The sequence below is a fragment of the Leptonotus elevatus genome, chromosome 2, assembly GCF_054856555.1.
Source record: "Leptonotus elevatus isolate MCC_2025b chromosome 2, RoL_Lele_1.0, whole genome shotgun sequence".
Lineage (NCBI taxonomy): Eukaryota > Metazoa > Chordata > Actinopteri > Syngnathiformes > Syngnathidae > Leptonotus > Leptonotus elevatus.
Genome location: NC_141240.1, coordinates 21,798,418 through 21,825,643, shown reverse-complemented (window position 1 = coordinate 21,825,643; position 27,226 = coordinate 21,798,418). Strand labels below are relative to the sequence as shown.

General features: G+C 40.9%; 2 protein-coding genes and 1 long non-coding RNA gene across 10 annotated transcripts; 1 reads left to right on the top strand and 2 right to left on the bottom strand.

The window, feature by feature from the left end:
- Positions 1 to 273: 273 nt before the first annotated feature.
- Positions 274 to 17,330, bottom strand: ahcyl1 (adenosylhomocysteinase-like 1). Of its 2 annotated transcripts, none has more exons than XM_086067070.1 (17): positions 16,859 to 17,330; positions 10,149 to 10,263; positions 9,320 to 9,463; positions 8,783 to 8,883; positions 8,596 to 8,698; positions 7,646 to 7,740; positions 7,472 to 7,578; positions 7,177 to 7,293; positions 7,025 to 7,088; positions 6,574 to 6,662; positions 6,150 to 6,220; positions 5,733 to 5,827; positions 5,550 to 5,648; positions 5,383 to 5,451; positions 2,699 to 2,777; positions 2,329 to 2,449; positions 274 to 2,246 (listed from the first exon to the last, which is right to left on the bottom strand). In XM_086067070.1, the coding sequence occupies exons 1-17, from the start codon at positions 17,051 to 17,053 to the stop codon at positions 2,240 to 2,242; spliced, it is 1,671 nt and encodes a 556-aa protein (XP_085923196.1). In that variant the 5' UTR covers positions 17,054 to 17,330; the 3' UTR covers positions 274 to 2,239. The 2 variants fall into 2 exon arrangements, with proteins under 2 accessions (XP_085923196.1, XP_085923197.1); XM_086067071.1 differs by lacking the exon at positions 16,859 to 17,330 and adding an exon at positions 12,045 to 12,228.
- Positions 15,047 to 24,238, top strand: LOC147178880 (uncharacterized). The gene is made up of 3 exons (XR_015093973.1): positions 15,047 to 15,403; positions 21,224 to 21,578; positions 23,816 to 24,238. It is a non-coding gene; the product is annotated as an uncharacterized LOC147178880 (long non-coding RNA).
- Positions 17,991 to 27,226, bottom strand: nfyal (nuclear transcription factor Y, alpha, like). 7 transcript variants are annotated; one of them, XM_086067074.1, is made up of 11 exons: positions 26,868 to 27,054; positions 25,487 to 25,596; positions 24,467 to 24,570; positions 23,885 to 23,971; positions 21,402 to 21,548; positions 21,198 to 21,329; positions 20,075 to 20,177; positions 19,703 to 19,869; positions 19,319 to 19,492; positions 19,130 to 19,240; positions 17,991 to 18,755 (listed from the first exon to the last, which is right to left on the bottom strand). In XM_086067074.1, the coding sequence occupies exons 3-11, from the start codon at positions 24,545 to 24,547 to the stop codon at positions 18,690 to 18,692; spliced, it is 1,068 nt and encodes a 355-aa protein (XP_085923200.1). In that variant the 5' UTR covers positions 24,548 to 24,570; positions 25,487 to 25,596; positions 26,868 to 27,054; the 3' UTR covers positions 17,991 to 18,689. The 7 variants fall into 7 exon arrangements, with proteins under 7 accessions (XP_085923200.1, XP_085923198.1, XP_085923202.1 ...); XM_086067072.1 differs by lacking the exons at positions 25,487 to 25,596; positions 26,868 to 27,054 and adding an exon at positions 27,077 to 27,226; XM_086067076.1 differs by lacking the exons at positions 25,487 to 25,596; positions 26,868 to 27,054 and adding an exon at positions 27,077 to 27,226 and having other exon boundaries at positions 19,721 to 19,869.

Below are 27,226 nucleotides of genomic sequence, written 5' to 3'. Positions count from 1 at the left end.
TGAATCACGAGGACTCACTTTTACTACTGCTAAAGCAATTGCTTGTCTCTGTATTTGTGCATGGATTATTTGAAATTTCATTGGGAGGGAATATCCTCCAATTCTGAAATGACCCATATACAAGGATGTAGCAAAAAATAAGTTTGACTTCTTCCTGCTGTTTTTCAGACCAGCTGTACACAGGGTTTAAGAAAGAGAAAATACTTTTTTCTAGTTTATTATTATTATTATTTTTGTACTGCAATGTTTGAAATGAACATTCAACCAACATAGCTCCTTTAATTAGCTTTATTTGAAGATATACTCTCCTCTTCCAACAAATATATTTTATTGCTGATTGAATGCATATTGACAACAAAAGAAGGCAATCATGTTAATACAGCAAAAATGCTATGCAAGGTTACATTACAAAGGACAAGTGTATTTTTTCAACAGTTGATTCAAAAATAGACATGGCAGAAATTCAGACATAGTACATATGCTCGAGGGACTAAGCTAATTAATTCAGTAGATAGCAATAGTTGACATGCAGATGTAGCCTAAAGGCTAGCATATTAGCATCATTTGTAATTGAGGCTAGCCTACAGTTGAGTGGTTCTTTTGGTGACTTACCTGTACAATCTGTTATGGCCCATTTCTATGATCGCTTCAGCTTGACTTTTGCTCTCACGGAACGGACACGGACTGCTTGAATCAAGATGGTCTCAATTGGATAGATCAACACTTTACCGAACTTTAATTTTTATACACTTTAAACTCGATTATGGAGGTTTGATTCACCAATTTGTCCCTTTAGAAATGGCTACTACGATCTTATATGTACAACTATTTACGATTTCCACTCTTTTTATTCTCCTCACCCAAAGGTTGCCCTGATTAATATAGATGTTATTTTATTTTTTATCCAGGAAATAAATAAACAAATTAGGGTACAGTATAACTGGCAGCCCAACCCCAAATTAGTTTTTGCTCTTTTTCAATTCCGTGATAATCACTTAGTTACGACACCGCTACTCTTAGTGATTCAATAAGCTACAATTATATTAGTTGCATTTTGCAGAAAAGAATATATGCCTGCGAGTATTGTGATTTTTGTCTGGCTAGATGTTGTTCTACCATTTGTTTTTCAAATATCTACTACTTTAATTGTTAGAACACGGCAACTAATGACACTATTTGTTAGCCCATGTATGGCGTTCTCATATGTATAAGCGTTAAGATAAGAGTCGTTCCTAGAGCAAAAATGTTGAATTTTTAAGACAGAACATGTCATCATCTTTGTTTTGTTTAGTTTGAAAGCAAATCTCAATTTAGAGTGGCATTTGGTGGACAAACTATCTGCCAAACTGTTGCTTACTGTGAAGTGAGTTCAGTTGAGTTTGCTGCCACAATACAGCGCTTGCATCTCAAGTCAAAGCAAGAAAATCGTCCAAACGTCGACTCGTGTGTTGAAAAATTTGTAAGTCAGGTCACTCGTATCTCAAGGCACCACTGCATTAAATAGGACAACTTTTTGGGGTATTTAGGGTCGTTTTATTTGAACTTAGGTGAGGATTTACGTTGATCTTATTTCAAGCAGTGCAATTTATGTGGAATTCATGGTCTTATTTATTTATTTTTTACTAGCGAACAGTAAATAACTTGATCAGTTTTTATTTTGAAAGGAGAGGATTAAATATTGGGAACCTTATTTTAATACATACATAGCGATGTTTCGGATTAATTGCGGACTTCTGATATCGAACGGTTGTCCCATAGCATCACTGTCATTTGTTGCATTAAATAGGCTGACTGGATGGTACCATTTGAGAACGTGTATTCAAATAAAATATAAATATAATAATTCAACTGGCTCCTAACCACACAAAAAGTAGACATTGGTAGAATATAATTTACATTTTGGTTTGCTTATGAGTGGAATGTAGATCGTACTTAAATATTTCATGTCACAGCTAGGCTTTCATTCTTACAGCCTTCATTTTTGGCACTGTGCGTTAAAAAAAACAAAAAACTAAACTAAAAAGCCATAGCGGCTAACAGTGCATGCAAATGAGCTTTTGTTCACATATTTGACAAGACAATAAACATGCTAGCTGATTATACGATTAATTTTTAAAGCTATGCCTGACATACTATTTTGGATACATAGGTAAAATAAATCCTTCATTTGGTAGCAATTTATCAAATAAAATATAGATATCTGTGTTCATTTCAGCCAAACATCAGCAGGCCTTCCCTTTTAATACCTGAAGACAAAATACAGCAAGATTGTACACACTTAAGATCAAACCAGCGCGGCATGCTGTAGAGCACAATACATAATGGTACCTGTAATAATTGGGCTTGAAGGGGCCGTTCTTGTTGAGGCCCATATACTTGGCCTGCTCGTCCGAGAGCTCCGTCAGGTGAGCGTCAAAGTTGGAAAGATGCAAACTGGCCACATACTCGTCTGCAGGGAAAGAGTTAGTTACATCATTTTAGTGGGGGACATGCCCGATCACCAAATCCAATTTCATGCGATTGGTACAGTAATTCTTTGTTTACAGTGCTTGCTTCTTGATTTTCACCTATGGAGGTTCACATTTTTGTAACAATTTTGTTTGGTGCTGTGCTAGGACATTTTTCTATATAGCGCGAGTACCTTAAGTACAGTATGTGTGTCTGTTTTGCTTAGTGAGGTGGAGAAGCACATCTTTACCCATTTTCTTGGGCAGGAGATACACATCCTGCTTGTAACGTCCCTCTGGAGCATTGAACAACTCAATTAAGGCCAGAGCCTGCAGGCAAGCAATCATACAAGAGAGAGGCAGACAGAGAGAGTTGCCAGTCACAAATATGAACAACTTGATATTTATTGTGTTGTATATGGAGCCCCAGACATGACATGAGGGGAGGGGAGGGGAGGGGGGAATTACTGGCCACAATAATAGAGCTAGACAGTGAACCCCGGCATATCCCCTCCATTGTTTGCTGGAAAACAATTTTGGTGTGTAGGCCAGTCATGTCTCATATAAAAAATGTTTGCTTTGGCGTCATCTGGTTGTGAGCTTCTATTTTAAACTAAGGGAAGGAACCCAGTCAAGCCATTGCAAGAATGTGCTTTGCTTCCATCTTGTGGCATTTATAGGTAATTACTGTACAAACCTTTTTGTCTGAGTGGTAGTAACACAGATTTTGCCTGTTGCGGTAGTACACAGTGCCAATCGCTGTAATATGCACACAAAACACTCACTTATTTGTGGCCAAAAAACACCAAATTGTAGCCACAATATAATATGCTAATTTGTGGCTACCAACTACAAGCATTTATAATGTGCACACAAAATACAAATGTATGGGTTTAATATCATTCCTATTAAAATGGAGCGCACCTTTGCGAAAAAGTGACGTTATTGTTTCTAGACAAGGTGTGCCTAATCTGTTTATCCAACTGTCCAAGAATTATATAAATACAGCGGTACCTCAGAGTTTGAACATAATTCGTTCCTGTGAAGTGTTCAAAGTCCGAATTGTTCAACCTCTGAAAAAAAAATTCCCATAGGAAATAATGTAAATGCAATTAATCCGTTATGTTTTTAACATTTGCACCCTGTACAGTATTTAAACAATAAAAAATATCTTACCTTTTTGTTGTGGTGTGATAACATCAGTGGATGAAAATGCTATGTTAATGCTTGCTTTAGTTCAGTGCTGAGTTGGTGTTTTTTACATTGGGCATATTGTTAGACGGTCAGCAGCTAATGGGGGTCCTCGTGCCAGTATTTACGGAAGTAGTCACGGTAGTTACAACTGCGCGATAATCTTCCTAAATCCACTGTGGTTCGTAGTTTTTCTTTGGGTCCATGACGAAGAACATTGTGGTGGAAAATTCAAAATGCACTCGCAAATGTATGGAGCACCTTTGGGAGTATTAACACTCTGACAGGAAATGAGCAGCGTGAGCATTCGGCATCACTCGGCTACCCGTTCAAGGTACGTTCAGCTTAGCTTGCGTGTTCAAACTCAGAGAATGAGTTCAAACTCAGAGGCATTTTTTACTCAGATTTTTTGGTTGAAGTCCGATTTGTACGAGTTCCGAGACTGTAGCATTAATGTGTATTTTCTGTGCACATTTGACCAGAATTGAGTTTTTCATGGACACCAATTACAATTTTGTGCTCACTTCATATCTACAGTATTGACCATTTGCACCGACTTCACGTGACCATGTGACTGCCCTATGACGGACGTGACTTAGCGACTGTTATTTTTACAAATTAAAAGTTATTATTGCCCATCAAGCCAAAGCTGCACATTTAGTCGAGACTAAAGCGCGATATTTACTTTAGTTGGAGATCGCTAGTTTGAAAACATACGGACCTTTTGTCGCCTGCTGTTTTTACCAAGTTAATCAAATCGCCGACTTTGCCGGAATTCACAGCGCACGACCTGTATCATTATGTAATCAATGCCGTCTCTCCTCCTTACCACGGGGCTGATTTAAAAGCTTGTGGCTTGCTGAGTCTCTGGGACGAGATGCTACGCTCACACCGGGGGACAATATACCTCGTAATGCAAAAGGTAAAACTTGTTTATCATGCTAACTGATTTATTTTGACACAGTCCGTTGTATATTGAAACGCTGTGATGATGTTATGTTACTATGTTTACTAGCATGGAACAAATGACTATCGTAGTGGCAAGCTATGCGCTAATTTCATGACTATGACTTTGGCTCCAGAGTGAAAAACTCCAAGCACAAAGACCAAAAATCCCCCATTATTAAACAGTTAAATGCACTTAATAGTTTTGAAGAAGGTGCATTTTAAAACTAAGCTGTGTGTTCGTGCAGTTGGAGTGGACGCTAACTATCTGGCTCGTTAATGTGATTTGAAACACGTAATTCAACACCTCTGTTACAATCTATGTTAGAGTGTACGTTTACTAGTAAAATGGATGAACACTTATCTACTAATTACAACATTTATCTCCTAACCTCGCAAAAAATGATTGCTGCAAATCTGTGAATACTTTGTGGGCTGCCAGTCCTGTTTGTTGATTGCTGTTATCAATCGACGTCTTTTTTGTCTTCATTAGTAGGTATGCGATAAAAAGCAACATTTGGTTTACTCCTTTGTCTGTCTGTACAACCGACCGCAAAGCAAGATATGACAGTTTTATAAGATCATTGATTAGATAAAGGACTTTACGCTGTACGAGATTCAATGGTTACAATACAGGCAAGTGGCTCTTTTGCCGTCCAGATACCGGAGGGGGCGTTCCCATGAGGGCTGTGACGTCACGTGCAAAAGGTCAATATTGTGGCCATAAATTGAATTCCATGTTATGTCTGGGGCTGCGACGTGATTATTCAATGTATACAGCGAGTGCACAAGGGCTGACCTGAGTGGTCGCGGTGATGGACAACACAAAGGTGGGCACTGTAGAGCAGCTCAGATTCAACAGGCGACCCTGAGAGAGAACACAAACAAACAAAGATGGATGCAAACACGGTAAGTAGAAATACAAGTACAACGCTTGAAAAGCCATCTGGCCAAAGGATCCGTCACCTCGGCCAGAAGCACAACTCTCTTGCCATCGGGCCAGATGATGTGGTCCACCTGCGAGCGGACCCTCTCCCAGGTCAGCTCGTGGCTGCGTAGACTGGCCTGCGTGAGGAGGATCAGAGATAGTAAGAGAGTCAGCGAGGGGGTCTTCAACAAGAGGACGCGGGACAGACGAGCGATGGTTACCACGTCAATCTCAGTGTTGGAGTGGCCCATGTTGCACACCACGCAGCCGTTTTTCATGCGGTCAAGCTGCTCTCTGGTAACAACATTCTTGTTGCCTTCAGGACCAAAACACACAGGAAGTGCTCAAACCTCTGTCCCATCTTTATGACTGTTTATTTCAGGACTGGGCAAATCATGCCTGGCTGTCGGATAGACCATTGTTTGTCTATGTGTACACATGCATCCATTGTTTGACATAAACTAACACCCCGATCCCTTATCTCCACTGAAAAAGCTTCTACTAAAAAATGATCCTCTTTAAATCAAACTAACACAAGTTTTACAGACTGAACTAAAACTACCCCACCAAATGTTTACATGTAAAATTTAATTTTGACTTGACTTCAAGCTTATGTTTGTTCCCCCCCACCATCTTACCAGTGCAAGTGATGACCACGTCCATCTGCCGGATGACCTCGCTCAGTTTGACCACTCGGAAGCCATCCATGCTGATTGAGTGTGATTACACAAACATTTGTCAACAATTTGAAACAATCCCAACAATTCCAGAATATATTAGCGGCTAACACTAACAAGTTCAAGCAGAGAACAGCTAGCAAGCGGTTGGCAAATTAGAAACTTTCCAAAACCTATGACAAGGAAGAAGGCAATTGCACTGAACATTGCCAAAGGCATTTATTTTCAGATTATCTGTACAAAAAAGAGAAAGTTTCCAAGCTATTTTTTTTACTACCAGAAATAAATAAAGCAATAAAATAAAAGTGAAATGTCATTGTCATTTGCAAGAAGGCCAGATCGCCAGCCATACACAGTAGACATGAAAAAAGCAGCAAACACTTACCACGCTTGCAGGGCGCAGATCGGGTCGATCTCAGTGATGCACACGATGGCTCCCAGTGCTTTCAGAGCCGTGCAGCAGCCTTTTCCCACCTACGTAGACCACATAAAGGGGCATCACAATACATTTGCCAAGATGTGAAAGTCGATGACAGGTTTGTTTTGGCGCCATCTGATGGAATCTGGGTGTCAAGGATGCATGTTGTAGTGAGGTGACGACTTTCATTTAGACATATGCAGTGCTTTGACACACTCTTGTGGTCCCTTTAGCTACTGTAATTACAAACTTTTTTAACAGGGCGTCAATTACTCACAGATTTTTGCAATTTGGGCTTGGTCACACGTGGGGTAGCTTGTACTGAATTTCATTTTTGTTTTGTTTTTTTTAAATCAGCTGAAAGCCGCAATCATAAGAATAAACAGAAATAATCTATGAAAGATAAAAGATAACTCACCTCTCCATAACCGCACACCACCACTTGTTTGCCACCAAACATGATATCCGTGGTTCTCTTCAAGCTGGCCAGCAAAAAAAAAAAAGAAAAGAAAAGAAGCAAATTAATAAATTTGTGTTTGTTGGATAAACGGATGATGCATTCACACTCACCCATCCAGAATGGATTCACGGCAGCAGTAGAGATTGTCAAACTTCTGCTTGGTGACCGAGTCGTTCACGTTCATCGCCGGGACGCACAGCTTGCCGGCTTTAGACAGCTGGTACAGTCTGCAATATGGCCACACAGTGAAAAGTTGCTAGTCTCTAAGACGAAGCTGAACGGCAACATTTGTTTGAGCCGTAAACATTTCCGAGGATGTTCACATCTATGCCTTTCTGTGACTCTTCCAGTCTCTGTATCTCCTTTGCAACTTGCTAATGATACTCCGAATCTCCTAAGTCTCACCGATGAACTCCGGTGACGCTCTCCTCGACGATACCCCGCACTTTCTTGAACACGCCAGGGTACTTCTTGTAAACCCAGTGTGTCAAGTCTCCACCGTCGTCCAAGATCTGTGGAAAACGGATGAGATTTGAAGGTGTCCTCGCTGTACCAAAATCATACCATACCATACCGTACCATATTGGCCTGCCAGCCCTCCGTGTTGACACAGCGGTCGATGCACCACCAGAAGTCATCTTCTGACTCGCCTTTCCAGGCAAACACGGGCACTCCTGCCGGAGGCGACATGCCAAAAGGATCAAGATGTACGGCCACAAGCTGTTGGACCGTTTGGAAGTCTACCAAAATGCTGGCCTGAAGCCCCAAGCATTTTTTTTTAATTTGTCATCAATAGGATGTATGGGCAGTATGGTTTGCCTTATAGGTTCAGGGTTCAAATCTCTCCTTCTTGAGTGGAGTTTGCATGTTGTCCCTGTGCTTTCGTGTGTATTTTCTCCTGCTCGTTAATTTTATGGAGAATTTTAAATTGTCCATAAGTGTGAATATGAATGTTTTTTAATATGTGCTCTGACAGTCTTTTTTTTTGCCTAGCTGTTTCTTAAATGGCTAGTGACCAGTCCGTTGTTTGACAATAGTTTTGGTATAAGTGCTCTGACATAACTACCGAAAAAAGAAAGAAAAAAAAGCAGTTGTGTAGGTCAACCTAAAGCTAATAAAAGTTAATCAGGCTAAAAAACAACAACAGCAACAACGAAGATTTACAGGTTAACATAAAAATACTACAAGCAATAATTACAGGTTAAAATAAAACTACCACAAAAAGACAAATCTGTTCTGGTTAAAAAATTGTGCATGTTAAAATAAAATTATATAGGGAAATAGCTGTCTATATATAAAATAATAATAATAAAAAAAATAAAAAGATCATGTTAAGTTGTACACATTAAAACAAAACTAGATTTAAAAAAACAAAATTACACAGGTTAAAAATACACCTACCAAAATAAAATGTACAGATTAAAATAAAACCAATTAAAAAAACTACCATGTGAAATTTCTACATGTTAAAATAAAACAGCCAAAATGGTTGTACAGGCTACCTTCTGCTCGAACCTCAGGAGTCTCACCTGTCTCGGCCAGAGCGGCAGCCACCTCATTCTGGGTGGAGTAGATGTTGCAGGCGGTCCAGCGACATTGAGCCCCCAGAGCCACCAGGGTCTCAATCAGCACCTGAGAGGCAATCGGGACAAACAAAATGACAAACACGCTGGTAAGGATGCAAAGAAATTCATTGAGCGGGGGGGTTTGACCTACCGCCGTTTGAGCGGTGATGTGGGTACAGCCCACCACCTTGGCCCCCGCCAGAGGCTTCTCACCCTGAGCTCGCTTCCTCAGGGAAATGAGGGCCGACATGTCTGAAAGAAGCGAACACATGGATTGGATGACAGTCGTGATGTGAGTAGTGTTGCAAAATTCTGGGAATTTTCAAACTTTGGAACAACTTGACACAAAATGAAAATTCCTCGGTTTAATATCATTCGCATAAACAACTTGGACATCAAGGTAACCAAATGAAGTGCACCTTTGCTAGGAAATGACCTCACATATCTTTTCTATAAGTATGTGCTCCATTTGCTGACCCAAATGTCCAGGAATTGTACTAACATTACTCATTTTTATTTGGTGCACACACTTTACCTATTTATTTATTATATATATTTTTTACATGGAATTTATTTCGACGGGAAGCTGGTCGCCACTCAATGACAAGGCAATAATATTATTTTCAATTATATTTGTTATTTGCAATCATACCAGTCTTGTAAAAAGAGCGATAATTCCAAAAAGTACCTTGTTCAGCAATTTCAATCTCACGACGGCCAAATTCGGCCTGTTTGATGTTCTTCACGCAGAAGTCGCTGCTACCCTGTGTGTTGACCTGAGCTTTGTCTCTTGGGGACGTTTCATCATCAGAGCTGTCAGTGTACGACGCAGCTGGCAAAAGAAGGATGAAGGAAGGAAGGAAGGAAAGATCATATGAATAAAGGAAGGAAGCGTGAATAAATACATACAAGAGGCCATTTTGACGTATAGTTTACAGTACGTATGATTTAACCTTTAACACACATAAATAACTGACTTGTGTAAAGTATTGTCAGTACTTGACTTTTTTCACATTTTGTTATGTTACCGCCTTATATTCCAAAAATAGACTAAATTGGCATTCAAGTCTTTAGTTACCTATAGTTCTGATAGTATAGTATATGTCTGAGTGAGCCCTTCTGCTAATTTATGCAACAGTGCCACACCGTTTCTCCACTTATGACTAATTGGCAAGCATATGAAGCACTACCCTCCACCCGTGAAAATGCTGGTTGTCATGGTTACAAAATCCAGACGCACTCGCACAAGACAGGACCACCCACTCAAAACATGTTAAGTTTAGCAAGTGCAAAGAATAGGGTTCAAATTAGGGTGCCAGCGCATTTGTGAATTAGGCATCATAACAACAATTGAATATAAAATAGTTTATTCTAATAATGAAATAATTAATTCATATTTTTTTGTGTATTACAAGACTCTTGAAAATGCAAATGCTTAGTGGGCACATGCACCATACTTAAACCACTACTGATCATGAAGAGGAGCGATGCTAAGATGCTAAGCTAAAGCGTGGTACCAGAGCTGTAGCTGTCTGTAGACGACTGCGAGATGGAACGAGAAAGAGAGCGGCGGCCAGCCTTGGTAGGGTATTTGCTGAACTCCTGTTTGTCCTCTGCATTGGCAAACTGGATCTATAGGAGAAAAAATTTTGTTTTAGTTGTCATTTTGAGGATTTTTGCATACCCTTTTTCAGAATAGACTCTAATGGTATCCAAGTAGTTTTGTTCATAGTCTTTGAGTGTCAGTAATATGTCTTGTTTTTGTTCTTACGGCCATTGAGAACATCTTACAAAGACAAGTGCTTCCAGTGGGAAATGTTGTCTTGAAAGGCAACCAAAACCAATAATACAGCAAAGGAATACAAAACTCCAGATTGTCTCTTAAACCTTTTAATTCCTAAACATTTGCGAGCATAAGCCTGTTCTCTCGCGAACATATCCACAGGACTTCAGCAGTTGCTTCTTTCGAATGTCTTCATTCACTGTGGAATGCTGTCAAATTTCCTCTTTATTTTTGATGTCCATACAATGTGTTTGCACTCAAAACCAACACACAGGTCAGCCTAGTTGACACAACACGCGGCCCAGAACATAAATCTGAGGACACACCAATGACAAGGGCTTTTTGTACTTTGACAAATTCCTTCAAGGAAACTAGCTCAAATGAGCTACAATTCCAAATTTGATCAGAAATGCCCACTGGAAATAAATAAATAAAAATCAGCCCCTGACAACCAATCACCAATCAACACAAAATTGGGTGAATGTGTTTATCATAACAAGGCACATGCACCCAAATTCCATCAGTAGTGGCCCCTGCAAAGTTAAAAGAAATATCAGCCCTCCAAACTGGTTTCACAGACAGACACAAAATTGGACGGACAGGCCTGTTCTACCAGGATTTTTTTTAAATCAGCCCTCAGCACCAGTTTCACCGATCAACATGAAATTTGGTGCACATCTATCTAAAAAGAAATAAAGTCTTAAGGACCTATGAGCGAAATTAAACAGAAATTCTGCCATTTTATTTGAAGCAGACAATTTGGTAATGCCATCAGCGATATCCCCTGGGAAGTTTTTGCAATAAAATCAGCCCCAGACACTAGTTCCATCAATCAACACGAATTTGAGTGGACGTGTCTATTATAACAGGACGCACCAAAAAGTCTCAAGGGCCCATAACCAAAATTAAACACAAAGTCTGCTGGATTTTGTTTGAAGCAGACAAGTGGGTACCCCCTTTAAAATTTTTTGAGGGGGATGAAATCAGCCCCTAAACACCAGTTTCACCGGTTGACTTGAAATTTTTGTTGGACGTGTCTATCGTAACGGAATGCACCAAAAAGTCTCAAGGACCTATGCCTGAAACTGAAGAGGAAGTCTACTATTTTGGTTTGAAGCAACCATTTTGGGTCAATAGGCTCGTATTTAAACAAACCCTCACTAGTGAATCAACCCAAACTGGAAGCAGTTAGATGGGCGAAGCTAAATTCAGGCTATTTTTATTTTATTTTTTTACCTTTTTTTTTTGCCATCTCGTTGGAGGAGCATGGCATCAAGTCTAACAAAGTTCAGGCACATTAAAAGATAATTCTCCACAAGGTCATTTTGTTGTTTGTTTTCAATCCAGTGATGTGGAATTGACAAAATTAATATTATCTGTCCAAGCTACATCTTCTCGTGGAATTGCAAAGCATATCAGGAGGACTGGCAGTGTTTTCTTTAAAATATATAAAAAAATTCAGAATAGATAACGACAGTTTTTTTTAAAGTTCAAATATGCTAATGTTCACCGCACACTCACTCAATTGAGATCATTTACATTTGCTGTCTCTTTAAGAACAAATCAAGTCTGCGTCTTGAGGATGAAACGAGCCTGATGATGAGACTTTGGCTTGTTGGCGACCACTCACCCTCTCTGTGTGTGCCATCACTGCCTGTTCTCTGCCTCTGCGTCCTCCGTGTGACATTTTAGCACCTGGCGGACCCAATGATACTACCCCCGGGAAAGCCTCCCAGAAAACCCAGGTGGGAGGCGCCCTTCACCTGTTATCCTCATTTGTAATGGCCCGGGGAGAGAGAGGGAAAGTGCAAGAGAGGTAGAGATAGTGACAGAGATAAATAGAGAGAGACAGAAATAGGCAGTAAGAGAGGGAGGGAGAGAGAGAGAGAGAGAGAGAGAGAGAGAGAGAGAGAGAGAGAGAGAGAGAGAGAGAGAGAGAGAGAGAGAGAGAGAGAGAGAGAGAGAGAGAGAGAGAGAGAGAGAGAGAGAGAGAGAGAGAGAATTTTGTGTCCCGTGTTTCCTTCCTTTTTTTTGTTCTAACCTTGGCTGCACTTTCTTTCCTTCTGTCTGCTTCTTTCTCTCTTTTTTTAGTTCCTTCCTTCCTTCCTTCCTTCTGTCGGCCCTTTTCTTCCAAGCTTTCTTATTGTGGAGCATTCCCACATATTTGATTCAAAATGTTCCTTTTCTTCTCATTTTTTCTTTTTCCTTCCATTCAAAATGTTCCTTTTCTTCTCATTTTTTCTTTTTCCTTCCCCTCATCTGTTCTTTCTTCCCTTCTTATTTCTTCATTCATTTGTCTTTTCCATCCTTTTATTCATTCATTCTCCACTTCCTTTTTATTCACTACCTCTCTTCTTACCTTATTTCCTTAGTCCGTTTTTTTTTGTCCTTTTCTTCCTTTTCTCTACCATCCAAGGGACAGTAAGTGCTAAAGCTAAAGATAGACTGGTTTACAATATTTGCATTTTAAAAATGAAAAAGAGTATCTTATGTATCATTGAGTCAAATCAGATCAAGTCAACGAATGGCTAATAAGTGGAAAGTAGTAATTGCTATTTTGGTTGCAAATGGGCGATATAAATGCCCGCTCTGATGCATGGCAGGGATCAGAAACCGCTTTCACACAAATTGGCACAACACAAGTGTAATGAAATAACGACAATTCATTGGCCTGGCCCTTGTCTTCATTACACAAACAGGCCATCCAGTTACATCTTCAAGCTAAAAAAAAAAGTTTTCCTCCAAGTGGCAGAATTAAGCTGGCTCGGTGAGGTCCCTCTGTCGGCCCGCGTTAGCGACTTACTGACCCGGGCGTCATCCAACAGACGGTCCTAAATCAACGCGCTGGCCGTTTGTCTACGCCTTAAAATAAATGCCTTGAGTCTGTTGAGACACAGCGGATTACACACAAAACACGGTCTGTACGCAACTACACTACTGCATGTGACCGCAGAGACAGATAAAGTCACAATCTTCCAAGATAAAGTCATATTTGGATGACTTTTGGCAATGCAATGCCAGGCTGTGTGGCCGCATGTGTCGCTCATGCCGTCAACTGCCACTGATGATGCGGCACAAGCATATCAGAGCTTGTCATTGAAACAGAAGCGAAAGTAGGGAGGACTTTTGGGGTTGTTTGTTTGTTTGATCCATGTAGCGGTCCTTCTTTGTAGATATGCACTTTTTTTTAACAAAATGATAATTTACTGCCAATGATTTTTGGGATCCCCTATGCTACGACTTGCAGACCCCCTGAGTGTCCAAGGACCGCTGTTTTGAGAAGAACTGGGATAACATTCTGCTCACCTGCCAGGCAATAAGAACATCATGTGGACTGTGTTCCAATATGAAAACATATTGGATGGTAGGAATGCTGCACAGAGCTTATGACAACAAAGCATTTTGTTATGAATACACGCCAGAGGCTCAAGTCCAACTGACTCGCACCCGCACCCCGGAGAACGGCAGTGAATGCGCCAGTCAAAAATATGCTTCAAGGAGACATAATCGACTATCTTTTGTACATTTCAAGACCTTTATCCACAAAAAGTTGCCCGATACAGACTCAGTCCTGTCAAGTCAAAAGCAACTAAACTGGGGCTTTTTTTTTTTCTTAACCAACATTTTGATCAAATTGACCAACTTTTGTGTGAGTGATTGTCATGTAGTGAAATCTACTTGGGTGGATGGATTCGGGTGGGTGGACTGGGGGGGGGGGGGTTGTTCTCAGTCCTACTACTTGCGTCTCTTCGAACTTCATCATCCACAAGTGAGTGACGGCGAACTAATATTACATGCGGTATATCTGGTCGTGACATGTTTTTTTTTTAAAACATATTTTTATTACATTTTCTTGAAATCTACTTGGGTGGTGGCCAGTTCACTTGGGGGGTTGTTACATAGTGGGGCCAACATTCCGGGATTTCACAGAGTTGTGGGGCCCACCCGTCCACGTGGGGCCATTTTGCTGGGCCCCACAAATTTAGACCTCTTTTTGAGGGTCAAGACTTGGTTTTAGAGTTTAGGTTTATATTGGGTTATGGTTGAGGTTAGGGTAAGGAATAGCGGTAGGGGAAGGGGCTAGGAAATGCATTATGTCAATGAGATGGCCCCACAAAGACAGTAAAACAAACCTGTGTGTGTGTGTGTGTGTGTGTGTGTGTGGGGGTGTGTGTGTGTGTGTGTGTGCGTGTGCGTGTGCGCGTGCGTGTGCGTGTGCGTGTGCGTGTGCACAATGACCTTATGTCTCCTTCCCATGGCGCCGTTACACAACATACCCTGCTGGGATTGAGACTCGTTGTATATTTGTTCATGCATCATCATTTGAAAACACGACCGCTAATACTGCAGGTCAAACTGACCTATTAATATTTTGGAGAGAAAAAAATCTGCTTGGCTCATTCTTTTCTTTTTTTAAATATATTTATATTTCAATATTTTTCATTTGTATAGACCTCGATTTGCAACGTTTAATTAGTTTGTGACCAAGCTTGGATTTCACTTTACTCACATAACAAATCTTTTTTTTCCTGTTGAAATTAATTGAAATGCCAAGCACTCATACTTTGATGTTGGTGTGCCTTTAAGGGGTGTGGCCGAGTAAGTGATGTCAGGACTGAGGAGCTACAGTTATCTAACCAGTACATACAGTTCAGTTTTAAAAACTCACCAGTTGGCCGATTGATTCCCAGAGTAATGGATGGAATAATCAATCACAAAAACAATTAATTTGTGACAGCCCTACGAAGAAGAATCGGTGGAACCAACGAAGAAGAACTACGCACGTGCGAGTGGCATATGTACGCTGAAGGAAAGTGTGGCTTAACTTTGTTCAAATAAATGAACAGCTGCCTCAGTTCAACTCTTGCAATAAGATTATATTACCCGATTAAAAACCTCTGGACGGATACGTGGTGTAGAAGCAAAGGAGTTCCCTGTCTATTGACGTGCTCGCTCTGACCATCAGCATCGCACTCAAGTCACAGTCAGGCAAGTAAAACATTAATGGACTATGGCAATAATGAGCCCGCGAAAAAGATCAAGTAGTCCTAAAATGGTTGGTCAACTGTAATGCATGCACTATATGCTACACTTACATGGTATGAACATTGAATGAAAGCTAATGTAACTGCATCAACAATACTGCTTTGGCGCAGCATCTTTTATTTCATTTGATCTTAAATCAATTTCATTATTTTTCTTATTTTAAATACCAAAATAAATAATATATCTATTGATATGAAATTCTTATAATGTACTTTTTCCATCATATCGCCCAGCCCGATGAAGCGCATTGTTCATGTTGTACCCGGTTTGGCCACTTAGAGGCAGTGTGGTTCCACGCGGGCTGATACACTGTTAAGTTGGAGCCACATTAGAGAGTAGAAGGAAAAATTCACGATCAAGTTATTCCAATAAAAGTTGTTTTTTTGCAGCGTGAAGCCGTTCTTTTGAGTGATAAAAGTACCGCGAGTAGTGCGCTAAATAGCATTAGCAAGTCAGACTGGAGTAGATCATTACGATTCGTTGCACATCTATAAATTGAAGCAAAAATCATTGCCAATCAAATCATTTTGAATCAAAAATCGTTCTTAACCGAAAATCGATTCTGAATCGAATCGTGAGACATTCAAAGATTCCCACCCCTACAAAAAAACATTTAGGCCTTTAGAACTTATCTTCTCATGAATTTTTGGGGAAAACATATTAAAATAATAGATTTATGAACCGATATCGGGCTCTGAAAGGGGAAACTCGATTCGATGTTGATTAAACGATTTTTACACCCAGCGCTATTTTACGACACACTTGTTAGAATTTTGTGAAGTTGTCAAAGTGAATGCTTTAAAGTCTGCAAATCAAAGTGATTTAGTAAGTTAGCGACTTGAATTGAGGTAGCTAAACAGTCTTTCATATTCATTCACGGTTAATTTGCCTAACCAATAACAACGCCCCAAAAAATGTAATACATCTAATTTTGTTTATTCAATAGATTAATTTATTGGTTGTTAAAAACACACGGTATATGACCTTATAATCACATATTGAATCGCAAACACTCGATATAGAGGGGGAATCGATAGATTATTTTTCAAATGTACTCAACCCTAGGCATACACAGATAAATAACGAATTGGTCACCACATTAACAGGACAAACAAGCCTTCCCACTCACATTCACACCTCTGGACAGTTTGTTCTTTTGTGAACCTAACATGCTCAAATGTTTTTGAACTGTGGGAGGAGAAAACCCCAAGCGAGCAAAAGGACAACGTCAAGCACTCGTCCAACGCGTTGTCTATAGCCCCACTTATGATGTTATAACCGCTACTGCGGCAGTACCATCCGGGCCAGGATACGGTCTGCACCCCCACACGACTCTTAATGCGGCGGCGCCCCCTCCTTTCTGGCTGGCTGACTGATGGCGGGTCACCGCGTCCTTACCTTCTTGACGGACTTGAGCGTGGGGACGGCGGTGAAGGCGGCGGAGGGCATTTCCCCGACGTTCATGTTCACGTCGCTGCTGTTCTTGCTCACGGTCATGGCCGAGTATTTCTCCGCCACGTTCTCGGTCTCCTTGACGTACTTGGTGCCTTGTTTGACCTCCACCATTCCGTCGGATGCCGCCGAGTCGCTCATCGCATTCGCCGAGTAGGGTCGCGTTACGGGAAGCAGGGGTTGAGGGGACGAGGTTACCGGAGGGAGGAGAGCGGTCGTGTGGGGCTGGGCCCACCAAAAGCACGTCTACCACAAAATAACAGCTATTTAACTTTGTACGGAACTGTTAAGCTATTTTGTGTCTTGGAGACTTTGTTTGAAGACACTTGCACGGTTCTGTCGGCGGCGGTTGGGATCTCATCGGTTCGCAAGCAGGCTGCATCTCTGCAGGGAGGGGAGGGAGCGATGAGCGGGAGCGAACAGGTCACCTGAGCTCTCGGCAAGGGGTGGGGGTGGGGGTGGGGGCGGTCGCCTCCATTGGCTCTGCGGAGGAAAGCGGGGCCGGGGCAGTCAAACCAACGACAATAAAGCCATTCTTGGACTTTGTGAGTTGCTTTGTATTATTGAGTTAGTTAGTGCGACAGTCGTAAATTGTGTTTCCACGGTTACACAATGGGGTGTTTTGGCTCAGGCTCCCCCTTAATGGAGGCCAGTAATAGTTCCGCCCTCTTCGCCATGATTGGCCGATTAATTAAACAGCCGGGCCACCTGCGCCCTTAGACCCTCACGTGAGCATGACTGACACTGCATTGCCTTTATCTGCTCTGCGGTGGAACCTTAATTTAACAAAATGAAAACTATTGTTTGACTTAGTGAGTTGCTTTATACATATGAGTTACTGCCTGGGACGATTGTACATTATCAGTGTCCCGATTGAAAGCTGCCCAACTGCAAGTCGAATAATCACAACAGAAACATAATACATGTACTGTACTGTCCACAAAATAGGCATGTATTTTGACAACAGCGTTAAATCAGCATATATATATATATAAATAAATATATATATATATATATATATATATATATATATATATATATATATATATATGAAAACAACAGCACAAGCACACAAGAGTGACCTATTGCAGTTTAATTAAATAGGCCCTCAACCAATTAATTTTTATAAACAGTTCATGTAAAAAAAAAAAATGCATTGTTTCATTTGATGAGTAAAAATATACAATTCAAACACAATGATAGAACATTCTCTATAAACAAAAATCCTAACATCAACAACATTGTATAAAATGTGTCCAAAAAAGCTGGCAAACTAGTTAAGTACACTGGGGAAAGAGCAACAACATTTAAGTTCACCCCGCCCCACCCCCCCGCATTTTCCCTCGGGGGCGGGGGGTTAAATGTCAAAATAAATGAAAATCACAACATATACATTAACAACTTCAAAGTCAAAAAAGGCTGTACCAGTTAAATGTATCCTGTCACAACTCATTATCAGCATTGAACAGAGCAGGCGAGGTATAACCATGACTTTAGTTCGGGGGGAAATAAATAGTAGGTGCTGTTTGGCCAAACGAAACATTTCTTCAATATAGGCAAAAGGGTGGGTCCGGGAGAAAATAATAGCCGCAAGTTGGCCAAAGAAAGAATTTCTTCAACTTCAGACAAAAAAAAAAAAGAAGAAAGAATGAGAAGTTCCACAATAGGAGGCTGCTGCTATTGCAGCTGGCCAACTAGCTGGAAGCCCAGACTATACAGTAGACAGTAGAATAGAAGAGTAGCTGGCAGACGGGATAAAGAGTCAAACCAAGTCACGCTACGACACTCGGATCATCTGCGCCACCGTCTCGTCGGCTGCCGCTTGTACCGCTTCCTGCTGTTGCTGTGAAGAGAAACATTGGCTATTTATAGCACATTGGAACCAAAATAGAAACAAGGATATCCAAATGCTTTGACGATGATGTTGTAAAATAAAAAATAAAATGAAATCAGCCACTCATGGTAACTAAACATTCAAACTACAGCAGTAGAGAAGACGAAAGTCATCATTGAATCGCCCTGCCTTGGTCAGATAACATACATGTTTGCTTGTGGTGAAATCAGAGAACGCTCCGTATATTGACACCCAGAGGTACGTGACGTCGTGGTGAAAAGCTCTACAACTAATCAAGTGCGTCTCTGCCGCAGTCAAGCAGAATTGACCCCAGCTTCGACAGTATAAAATCAAAAGGCTGGAAGGACCAATGTGCTTGTTACCTGTGCCAAAGCCAAAGCCATTTCTTCCTTTTCCTTGGGTGAGAAGAAACGTCCTCCATCGCCTCGTTTACGCTGCATGGCGTGACGGTGGCGAGACTCGTGCAAGTATTTCTGAGAGTAAAAACAAGCGCTTGCATTGGGTTTATTGATTGACGTTGTTGAACAAGCCTGAGGACAAATGATCCTTACCCTCCTTTCTTTGGGGATCTTGCCCTCGGCCTCCAGCTTGGCTCGGGCCTGTCGTCGCTTCAGGATGCGGTGGTACTGCTTGGCGTTCACATAGAGGGGCTCCTCCTCCAGCATCTCGGCGCCCGGCAGAGGAATCCGCTGCATTGTGGGCACTGTGCTGCCTCCCGGCACCATCTGATGCAGAACATAATATATATTAACATAAAGTACATGTCTCCTTCAAATAAGAAAATGTTATAGTACTAAATTTGGCCCTAAAGTGGTAATTGTTTTGTTTGTTTTTTAAACTGGGAAAGCTAAACATACAGTGACCAGAACCTGCACCCCCAAGCCGTTTGTATGATTAAGTGAGAACAGAAACAAATGCATTCAGATGCTGGGTACCTCGACATTGGGTCTTACCATGACCATTCCACCTGCATTGACCATGTTGCCAGAGACGGGCAGGGTGACGGTCACAGTGCCTTGGCTGTTGGTGGCATTGGTGTTGACACCTCCTGCCTGGACGATTTGGGCTCCCGCCAAGCTGGCGGCGGGAATTGTGATCATTCCTGACAAACACAAATCCTCCTTTTAGAGAACAACTCAAAAGCAGAAGGCAAATAAAGAATTGACATTTTGCTGCGCTTCCCCATGTGTCCACCCTTTTTGTTTCTCAATTTACTCATACTGGAAGGTTAAAAGAGACCAAAAAAAGCAGAGTGTGTTGCACTGTGAGTGGCCAGTCTATGTTATGTGGTGTGTGGCTTAGTTTACCTTGCTGTAAGACGGTTCCATCTGCATTGACTGGCTGGTAGACAATAGTCTGTCCATCAGCTGTCTGAGCCACTTGTTGGCCCTGCACACTGATCTGCTGACCCTGTAGGTGGGGGAAGGGGGACACTCTCAGTCAAGTTTCACAGTGGATAGGTGGTTAGCAAGTCTGCCTGATAGATTCATAGATCTAAAGTTTGGGTTTGAATCTAAACTCTGACTCTCGTGTGTGGTTGTTCACCATTTGAGGTGTACCATTGACCTAAAATTGACTGCAGACCAATAACAGAAAAAAAACTATGACTAGATTACATTTTAATGGAGACATGTGACGTAAATGTGACCTTTACGTGTGTTGTATACTAAAAGTTGCGTGTCCGGTGTGCCTTCCGACCCAACAAGTGTCAAATTACACAAACAAGTCAATATTCTTCTGGCTGACTACTGTCCTAAATGTGTGTCTTTTTTATAAATTGGGACATCAGCGAGTTGATATAATGTAATACCGTAACCACACCATGTTTCTCCAAAAGGTAAGCAGAGCTGCAGTGTTGTTAGCACAGATTCACATTAGCTTCAGATAAGCAACACATCCTCGAATGTTTCGCTAAGTTAAATACACTGCATGTGCCTTTAGATGCATGGATATGCAACATTAAATAATTAGGTGGCTTGATAATGAAGTGATGCCTCCACCAGTGAAAATACAAATCAAATTTTTATGGACGCCCCAGTTTATGTAAGGATATGGTTACATAAGCCAATGGTGGCTGCATATAAGGGAATCTCAAAATCTCCACAATTCTCTAATAACAGCATAACAACTTTTGTGGCCGGTAGCTTTTTGGAAAATTTGTCTCTAGAGGGCTCGGAAAAGCCGCTAAACATAATTGGCAACACCAAGTAGTCTTCTCTTTGTAACAACACTCGTCGGTCATCATGGTAATAAAAGCCATACTTTGCATTGGCCCAGCTGTATGGGGGCAGGGTGAAAGATGTTGCGTTTGCATGAGACCGAATGCCCCCACCTCAAAGTGTCCCAAGTGTGCGGATTTTCTAAGAATGTCATAGGGTTGTGGGAAAAATGCATAATATATATTAGAAATAACATTTCTGTATTTAACACCTGGTTCTGTCCTGCTGTGATGGCAGCCTGGGGTTGTTGGATGATGATCTGCTGAGCCTGGCCCTGCTGACCCTGAAGCTGCAGAGTCTGACCACCTTGCAGCTGGATCTGACCGGGCTGCACCAACTGGATCTACATCACACACACACTGCATCAGTACGCAGAATGCAAACACACACCCCATAAGAGTCTCATGCCTCTAACCTGTTGCAGTCCCTGAGCTCCGGACACGGGAACCTGCATGATGGTCTGACCCTGCCCCCCCGACATGGCCTGCACCATGATGGGCTGTCCGGATGACGTGATGAGCTGCCCGCCGCTCACCTGGACCATCAGAGGCTGCCCTTGCACCTGCATGCGAGGAGCACCACTATCACAGCAGTACGGCAAGCTTTACGGATTTCACATGAAGGATAGAGTCTTTGGACTTTTAAGCCTCGTTTTCTTTTAGAGTACAGTCACCCCTCGTCAACTAGGGTTGCAAAATGTCAAGAATTTTCTTAGAAACTTTCCAAGGGAATTAATTCCCCAGTTTAAATGACCAGAAACAACCCGTGTAAAATGGTTGTTATTCATGGCAGGTCTTGGTGCTTAACGGCCACCAATAGCAAAGGGTGACTGCTTGGCAAACACTTATGAGCAACAATGGCTTGACACATGATACATAAACCAATGAGAGTGCACAAGCCAGTGGCAACTAGAGATGAAACGATAAGAACGTCTCCTATAACGACGAGTGAGAAAAATGATAACGGTTATCGATATTATCACTACAGTGGAAAAAGAAACGACTCCGGGATTTGGTAATGAGAGTGGGACAAGTCAAATATTACACAGGTGTCTAACTACACAGTAAATTCTGTAGAGTAAATCTGACTCTATTTATAGTGGGACCAAATAGACTCAGTATTAGAGTAATGTTTACACTTGGACGAGGGTAAAATAAAAAATTGGGGGAAAGTAAATAAAAGTCACTCAAGGGTGGAGGAATGAACTCACGACCTTCAGCTTGGGAGACAGCCGATCTTCTCCCTGAGCCACGCAGCTACTGCTGTGTGTTAGTATATCACTCATATCAGCTGGAATCTTCCTAACTTCAAGAGACCAAAAACGACATATTTAGTCTCTTAGAGACAATTAAACAGTAGGAGGAGCATAGCTCAGGTGGTAGTGTGGCAGTCTCCAAAGCTGAAGGTCGTGAGTTAGTTCCTCAACCCTTAAGTGACTTTTATTATTAATTTATTTTTCTTTCAATTCTTTATTTTACTCTCTTCCTAGTGTAAATCTTAGCCAACTCTAAAACTGAGTCTATTTGGTCACTATCTAAATAGAGTCAAATTTACTCTACAGAATTTACTGTGTTGTAAAAACAATACTGAAAATATTTTCAAATGTACACTGTGGTATTCATGTGTTGGATGTCCCTTCAATGGGCGGGGCATAATGAGTGACATCAGGAGCACAGGGTTGGCTATACAGCGACTGCTTGCAACTGTTCTTATTTTGACCACATGTGAGGGTTTCAATATTTGCTTTTTTCTTTTACTTCACTCAAGCAGCAGTGTATCTGAAGTTTAAGCCTAATTCAATGTTTTTTGTACAGTAAAAAAAAAAACTAAGCAAAACAAACAAATCAACCAGGCTGTATTTGAATAATCCAACTTTTTATCTATCTCTTTGCCGCCATTTTGTGACATCTATAGGCAATTACAAACCCCGTCTAGCGAGGGAATCAATTAGTCGGGGACTTTTCAATTTTCACGGCAAGATTCTGTCCCTGTCTGGAGGTTCACTGTGGTTTAAAATGTTAACACGTTTTATCAATAAAGAGTTTCATCCCTAGTTACAACACAATTTCCACATTAGATCATGTCAAAAGTGAATAACTGGAATGAAAGCTTATATCTGCACTAGCAAATGCATGACAACAAATTCATGCAAGTCACTTCTGAACGCGTTGCACCAAAAACCCTTAGCTGTTTTCAACGCCAGCAAACAAGTCACGGCACAAAATGACGGCACAGGCGGGAGCCACATGAGACGCTGTGCTGAGTGAGCAGCATGCAGTGATGTCAGACAGCTGGAAGACGCATGCTGCGGGTCAGATGCTTCATGAAAATACAACCAATCTGCCTCGACAGACCTGTTGCATGCAAACACATATGACTCCAAAATTTGCTACATGGCATTGTTTGGGCGATAGTAGCTTCTTCTTTTTTTATGAGCTGCTTTTTCTCTGTTAAACAAGTACTAAAGTAAGACTTTAGGATTGTAAAACAGTCAAATATTCTGCCTGTAATTCATATCTTTATTGTGTTAACTGTAAAGGGACAAAAACATAAAGGGACCAAAAAATATGTTCTATTTGTTTATTTATTTATTAATTGGACGATGAATGGGTTTTATTTTATTCTGCCAAATATTGGAGCCTATTAAAAAATCTATTATTGGTCAGGACTTAATATTTTACAAAAAATTGTTGTCGTTTGTTTTCCCACTCTACTCATCCAAATACAGTAACTTGAATTAATTCAATACACATTGGAACACACTGAAAATACAAACAACAACAAAAATCACTCTTTTCCTTTATTTATCTTTGATGCCATGATCATAAGATCCCGAAGAGCAAAGATGGAGTCATATACGAGGCTTACGCCACCGTTGCGGCGCGGCCTAGACACCACTACCTGGAGTGTCTGCACCTGCTGGCCCGAGGCCGTCACCACGGGCGTCTCCGTTTGCAGCTGCACAGCCGTCACTGTGCCCTGGGCCTGCAGGCAAGGCACCACAATGCAACCTCACAAAAACCAACACACTTGTGCTACCTTGGAGATGGAACGGCCCAAAAAGGTCAACCTAGAGTGGGACTCGACATCGACACGTCATTTCAAAGGATTCATTCGGCATGTGTTTTGCTTTTTATAACATTTATTATGAAAAGATAACGTTGAATAGAAAATATCCAAGTAGAACTGCTATTCGACATGACCAGTTCCGTTTAAACTTGTGTGAAGTTTCACGTTGGAAAATGGAGCATTTGTTGAAGTAAATGGGTTGCTTAGAGAACGTTTTCTTTGTTAAGGAAATCATTCAACTTGTGCTTATACCTCAGCGCAAACGACTTACAACCACGCTCATCTGTCGTAAAGCTGTCTGAGCTGAAATAAACCCATTTAAATATTTATTTTTACCTTTGACCGTTAAACTCGGATTGTGGTGGTGTTGCAAGCTTCCATAGCAACGAGAGTGATTGATGATCAACTCACCTGCTGTTGGATCTGTCCATTGGCAGCCTGCACTACAATCTGCTCTCCAGTCGCCGTGGTGGCAGCCGTGTACTGCTCCATAGCCGCTTATCCGACACGCCGTTCTTAAACAGAAACGCACACTGTCAGCTAGATAATACGAGATTTTACACACGTATTCACAGGATTAACAGATGCTTTCATGTTAGTTCATATTTGAATTTTTGTACACATTATTGTGACCATAAAGAGTGGGTGATACAAGCTTATTATATATCACAGTATTTGTTTTAAATGTCACGTTTTCGTGTACAGCTCTGCAAACTATTAAGACAACTTTTTGTCAATATCTTATCATTCTGATGTAAAATACACAATTTAGAGGCAATTCATGAGCACACAATAGACAAGACATGTTTGTTTTGATTAATCTGGAAAGGCTTAATCAATTGAGCAATTTGGGGGGGGGGGGAATAAAATAAAAATGTTACACTTTAAGGAACAACAATTTAAAAAAACATTAAATACACAAATACTGAAGTACGATAAAACTTACATAGAAATTTTAGGAGCCGCCCTCAAAAAGAAAAAAATAACACTGAAATTGTTGTAACTTTCTGCTTGTTTTGTCAGGGGTCGCCAAAGCTTGTCTCTCATGAAGTTATTAGATAAAAACACAAACATGTATAACAAGGATCAATCTTAGGATAGAAATCAATATTTAAAAAAGAAAAAAGACCAAATTTGGGAGGGCGGTATGAAAATACTGCAATTTTAATCGTAGTAATGCAAACTGTCGTACAATGAGTTTACATTCAAGAACTTGTAATCAAATTTTAAGGATTTTATTGTCAACAATGTGGCATTTTTAGATTATTGTACATCAGATTCTGTTTTTTTCTTTTAGAAGGGACACAATAAAGGCCTTAATTCAGGAAAAACTAATCAAAATGTAAGCAAGCCCTGTATTAAAATCTCAATACAAAAGTATTGTTGTAAGTAAAAGTTGGTGAAAAGGCTAGCAAAAAAACCTTTATTTACCAATATTGTAGCTTATTGACTTGTTTGGCGCCAATCTTTCTGGTTTACAATGTGCATTTTAGTTGCAATGCTCAAACACACGCAGCAAGTTCTTTGGATGATGCAAGAGTCTACACATAAAAGACCATTTGGCAAATAAATAAGACTATACACAAACATTTATAAAATACATAATTAAAAAATATATATATATACACAATACATATTATCGACTGAGACGCAAAACCTATTTGAAATTTTACTTTACATGAGAGAACTTAAAAAAAATATTTGTTTTTAATTCATCCTTATTTGAGAGGAAAACAAATTGTTTATTGTAGAATGCTGTTTCACATTTGTCCTTTGCAGTAGTTATTTAGCCGTGACCAGCAACTTGCCACCTAGAATTGTCGTGAATTGCATGAGAACTACAAATACAAATTATGCGCCAGTGAATGTGTACCAGCTTGTGGCAAAATGGCTAGAGCAGTCACCCTGAAAATGTTGGGTGACAGGTTTGAATCCCGCTCTGTTAATTTTATTTATTTATTTTTAAACTACAATTTCTTGACAACAGCCAAAATGCTCAGAGGGTTAGGCTGATAATGCAGATTACATCTTATTTTCGGTGGCAAAACAAAACGAAAAATCTGTGAAAAGAGACAGAAGAGAGTGATGGCAGGTAGGAAGCACGCCCAGTGCATAGTTGACTTGTGGCGATTGACCAAGCTTTTGTTCACGGTAAAATAATGCCGCCACGGGGGAAAAAAACTGCCTTTGTCCTTTAGAAAACGAGTTGTTGTTTTTTATCTCGGTCAATTAATTTAGCACAAAAACATAAAATATAAAAAAATAACGTTATCACAACAAAACGATTAGCAGAAAAATGAAAATAATTTTAAAATGATGAAAATTACACAAACATTCGTTTTTTTTTTTTAAAGCCAACTACCGTTCAACACTCAAGAACAGGAAACATTTGCAGTACTTTGTCAACAATGTGATATTTTTAATAGATTTGAAAAGGAAAGCCGTGGTTTATTTTTAGCAAGGTTTAAAGGCAGTAACTCCGAAGAAAAATAATTACACAACTAAGAGGGTAGTCTCGCATTAAGATGTTAATGCAGGAAACATTTCTGAGAAGTTTACCACAACAATAAATAATACACGCATGGCAATTTCGAGGTTATGGTAGAAATAGCACCGCATTTTGTTTTGATAGCGAGGCTACATGGCGCCTTAGCTAATTTAAAACCGGGGTTGGGTAATAGCATAATGTCGGGGCCTCGTTGAGGAGTTATTGGAAGGAATTACATCCCGAGGGGGGCTGTGAGTCACTTCCACTAGTCTGCAATATTTGGTTCGTAGTCGTTCACGGGGGGCAAATGTAGCCATTACCCACCGTCCCTTTGTTTGAGCTAGCAAGCTAAGCTGTTAGCTCGCCCGAGCGAGGAACGAAACGATCACGTCCCGCGAATTTGGGAATAGGCCCCGAGACGTGCCACCGTCATTCGATTTTTGTGCACTTTGCCGGGTTAGTCATTTGGTTGGTCCGCGACAAACCAATCCGTGCTGACAGCTACCCAATGCCTTCAATCGGCTCTCCCTTACCGTGGAGTCGCCGCTGTCCGGTTTCCCTCTGATTGGCTCCAGTACAGCTCACTAAAGCCCAATCAACAAAGTGAACGAACAAAATGGCCGCAAATGAAGCAACCCCGTCCGGGGGGAGGGAGGAGGGTGGGAGGAGGAAACGTGGGAGGG

Coding starts and splice junctions, on each gene's coding strand:
- ahcyl1 (XM_086067070.1), bottom strand. CDS start 17,053: ATGAGCGACTCGGCGGCATCCGACGGAATGGTGGAGGTCAAACAAGGC. Junction 6,663..7,024: donor TGGTGTGCGGTTATGGAGAG/GTGAGTTATCTT, acceptor TGGTCTACGTAG/GTGGGAAAAGGCTGCTGCAC. Junction 2,450..2,698: donor TCTCCTGCCCAAGAAAATGG/GTAAAGATGTGC, acceptor CTTTCCCTGCAG/ACGAGTATGTGGCCAGTTTG.
- nfyal (XM_086067072.1), bottom strand. CDS start 24,547: ATGGAGCAGTACACGGCTGCCACCACGGCGACTGGAGAGCAGATTGTA. Junction 23,972..24,466: donor ATGGACAGATCCAACAGCAG/GTGAGTTGATCA, acceptor CCTTGCCTGCAG/GCCCAGGGCACAGTGACGGC. Junction 19,493..19,702: donor TGGTAAGACCCAATGTCGAG/GTACCCAGCATC, acceptor GTTCTGCATCAG/ATGGTGCCGGGAGGCAGCAC.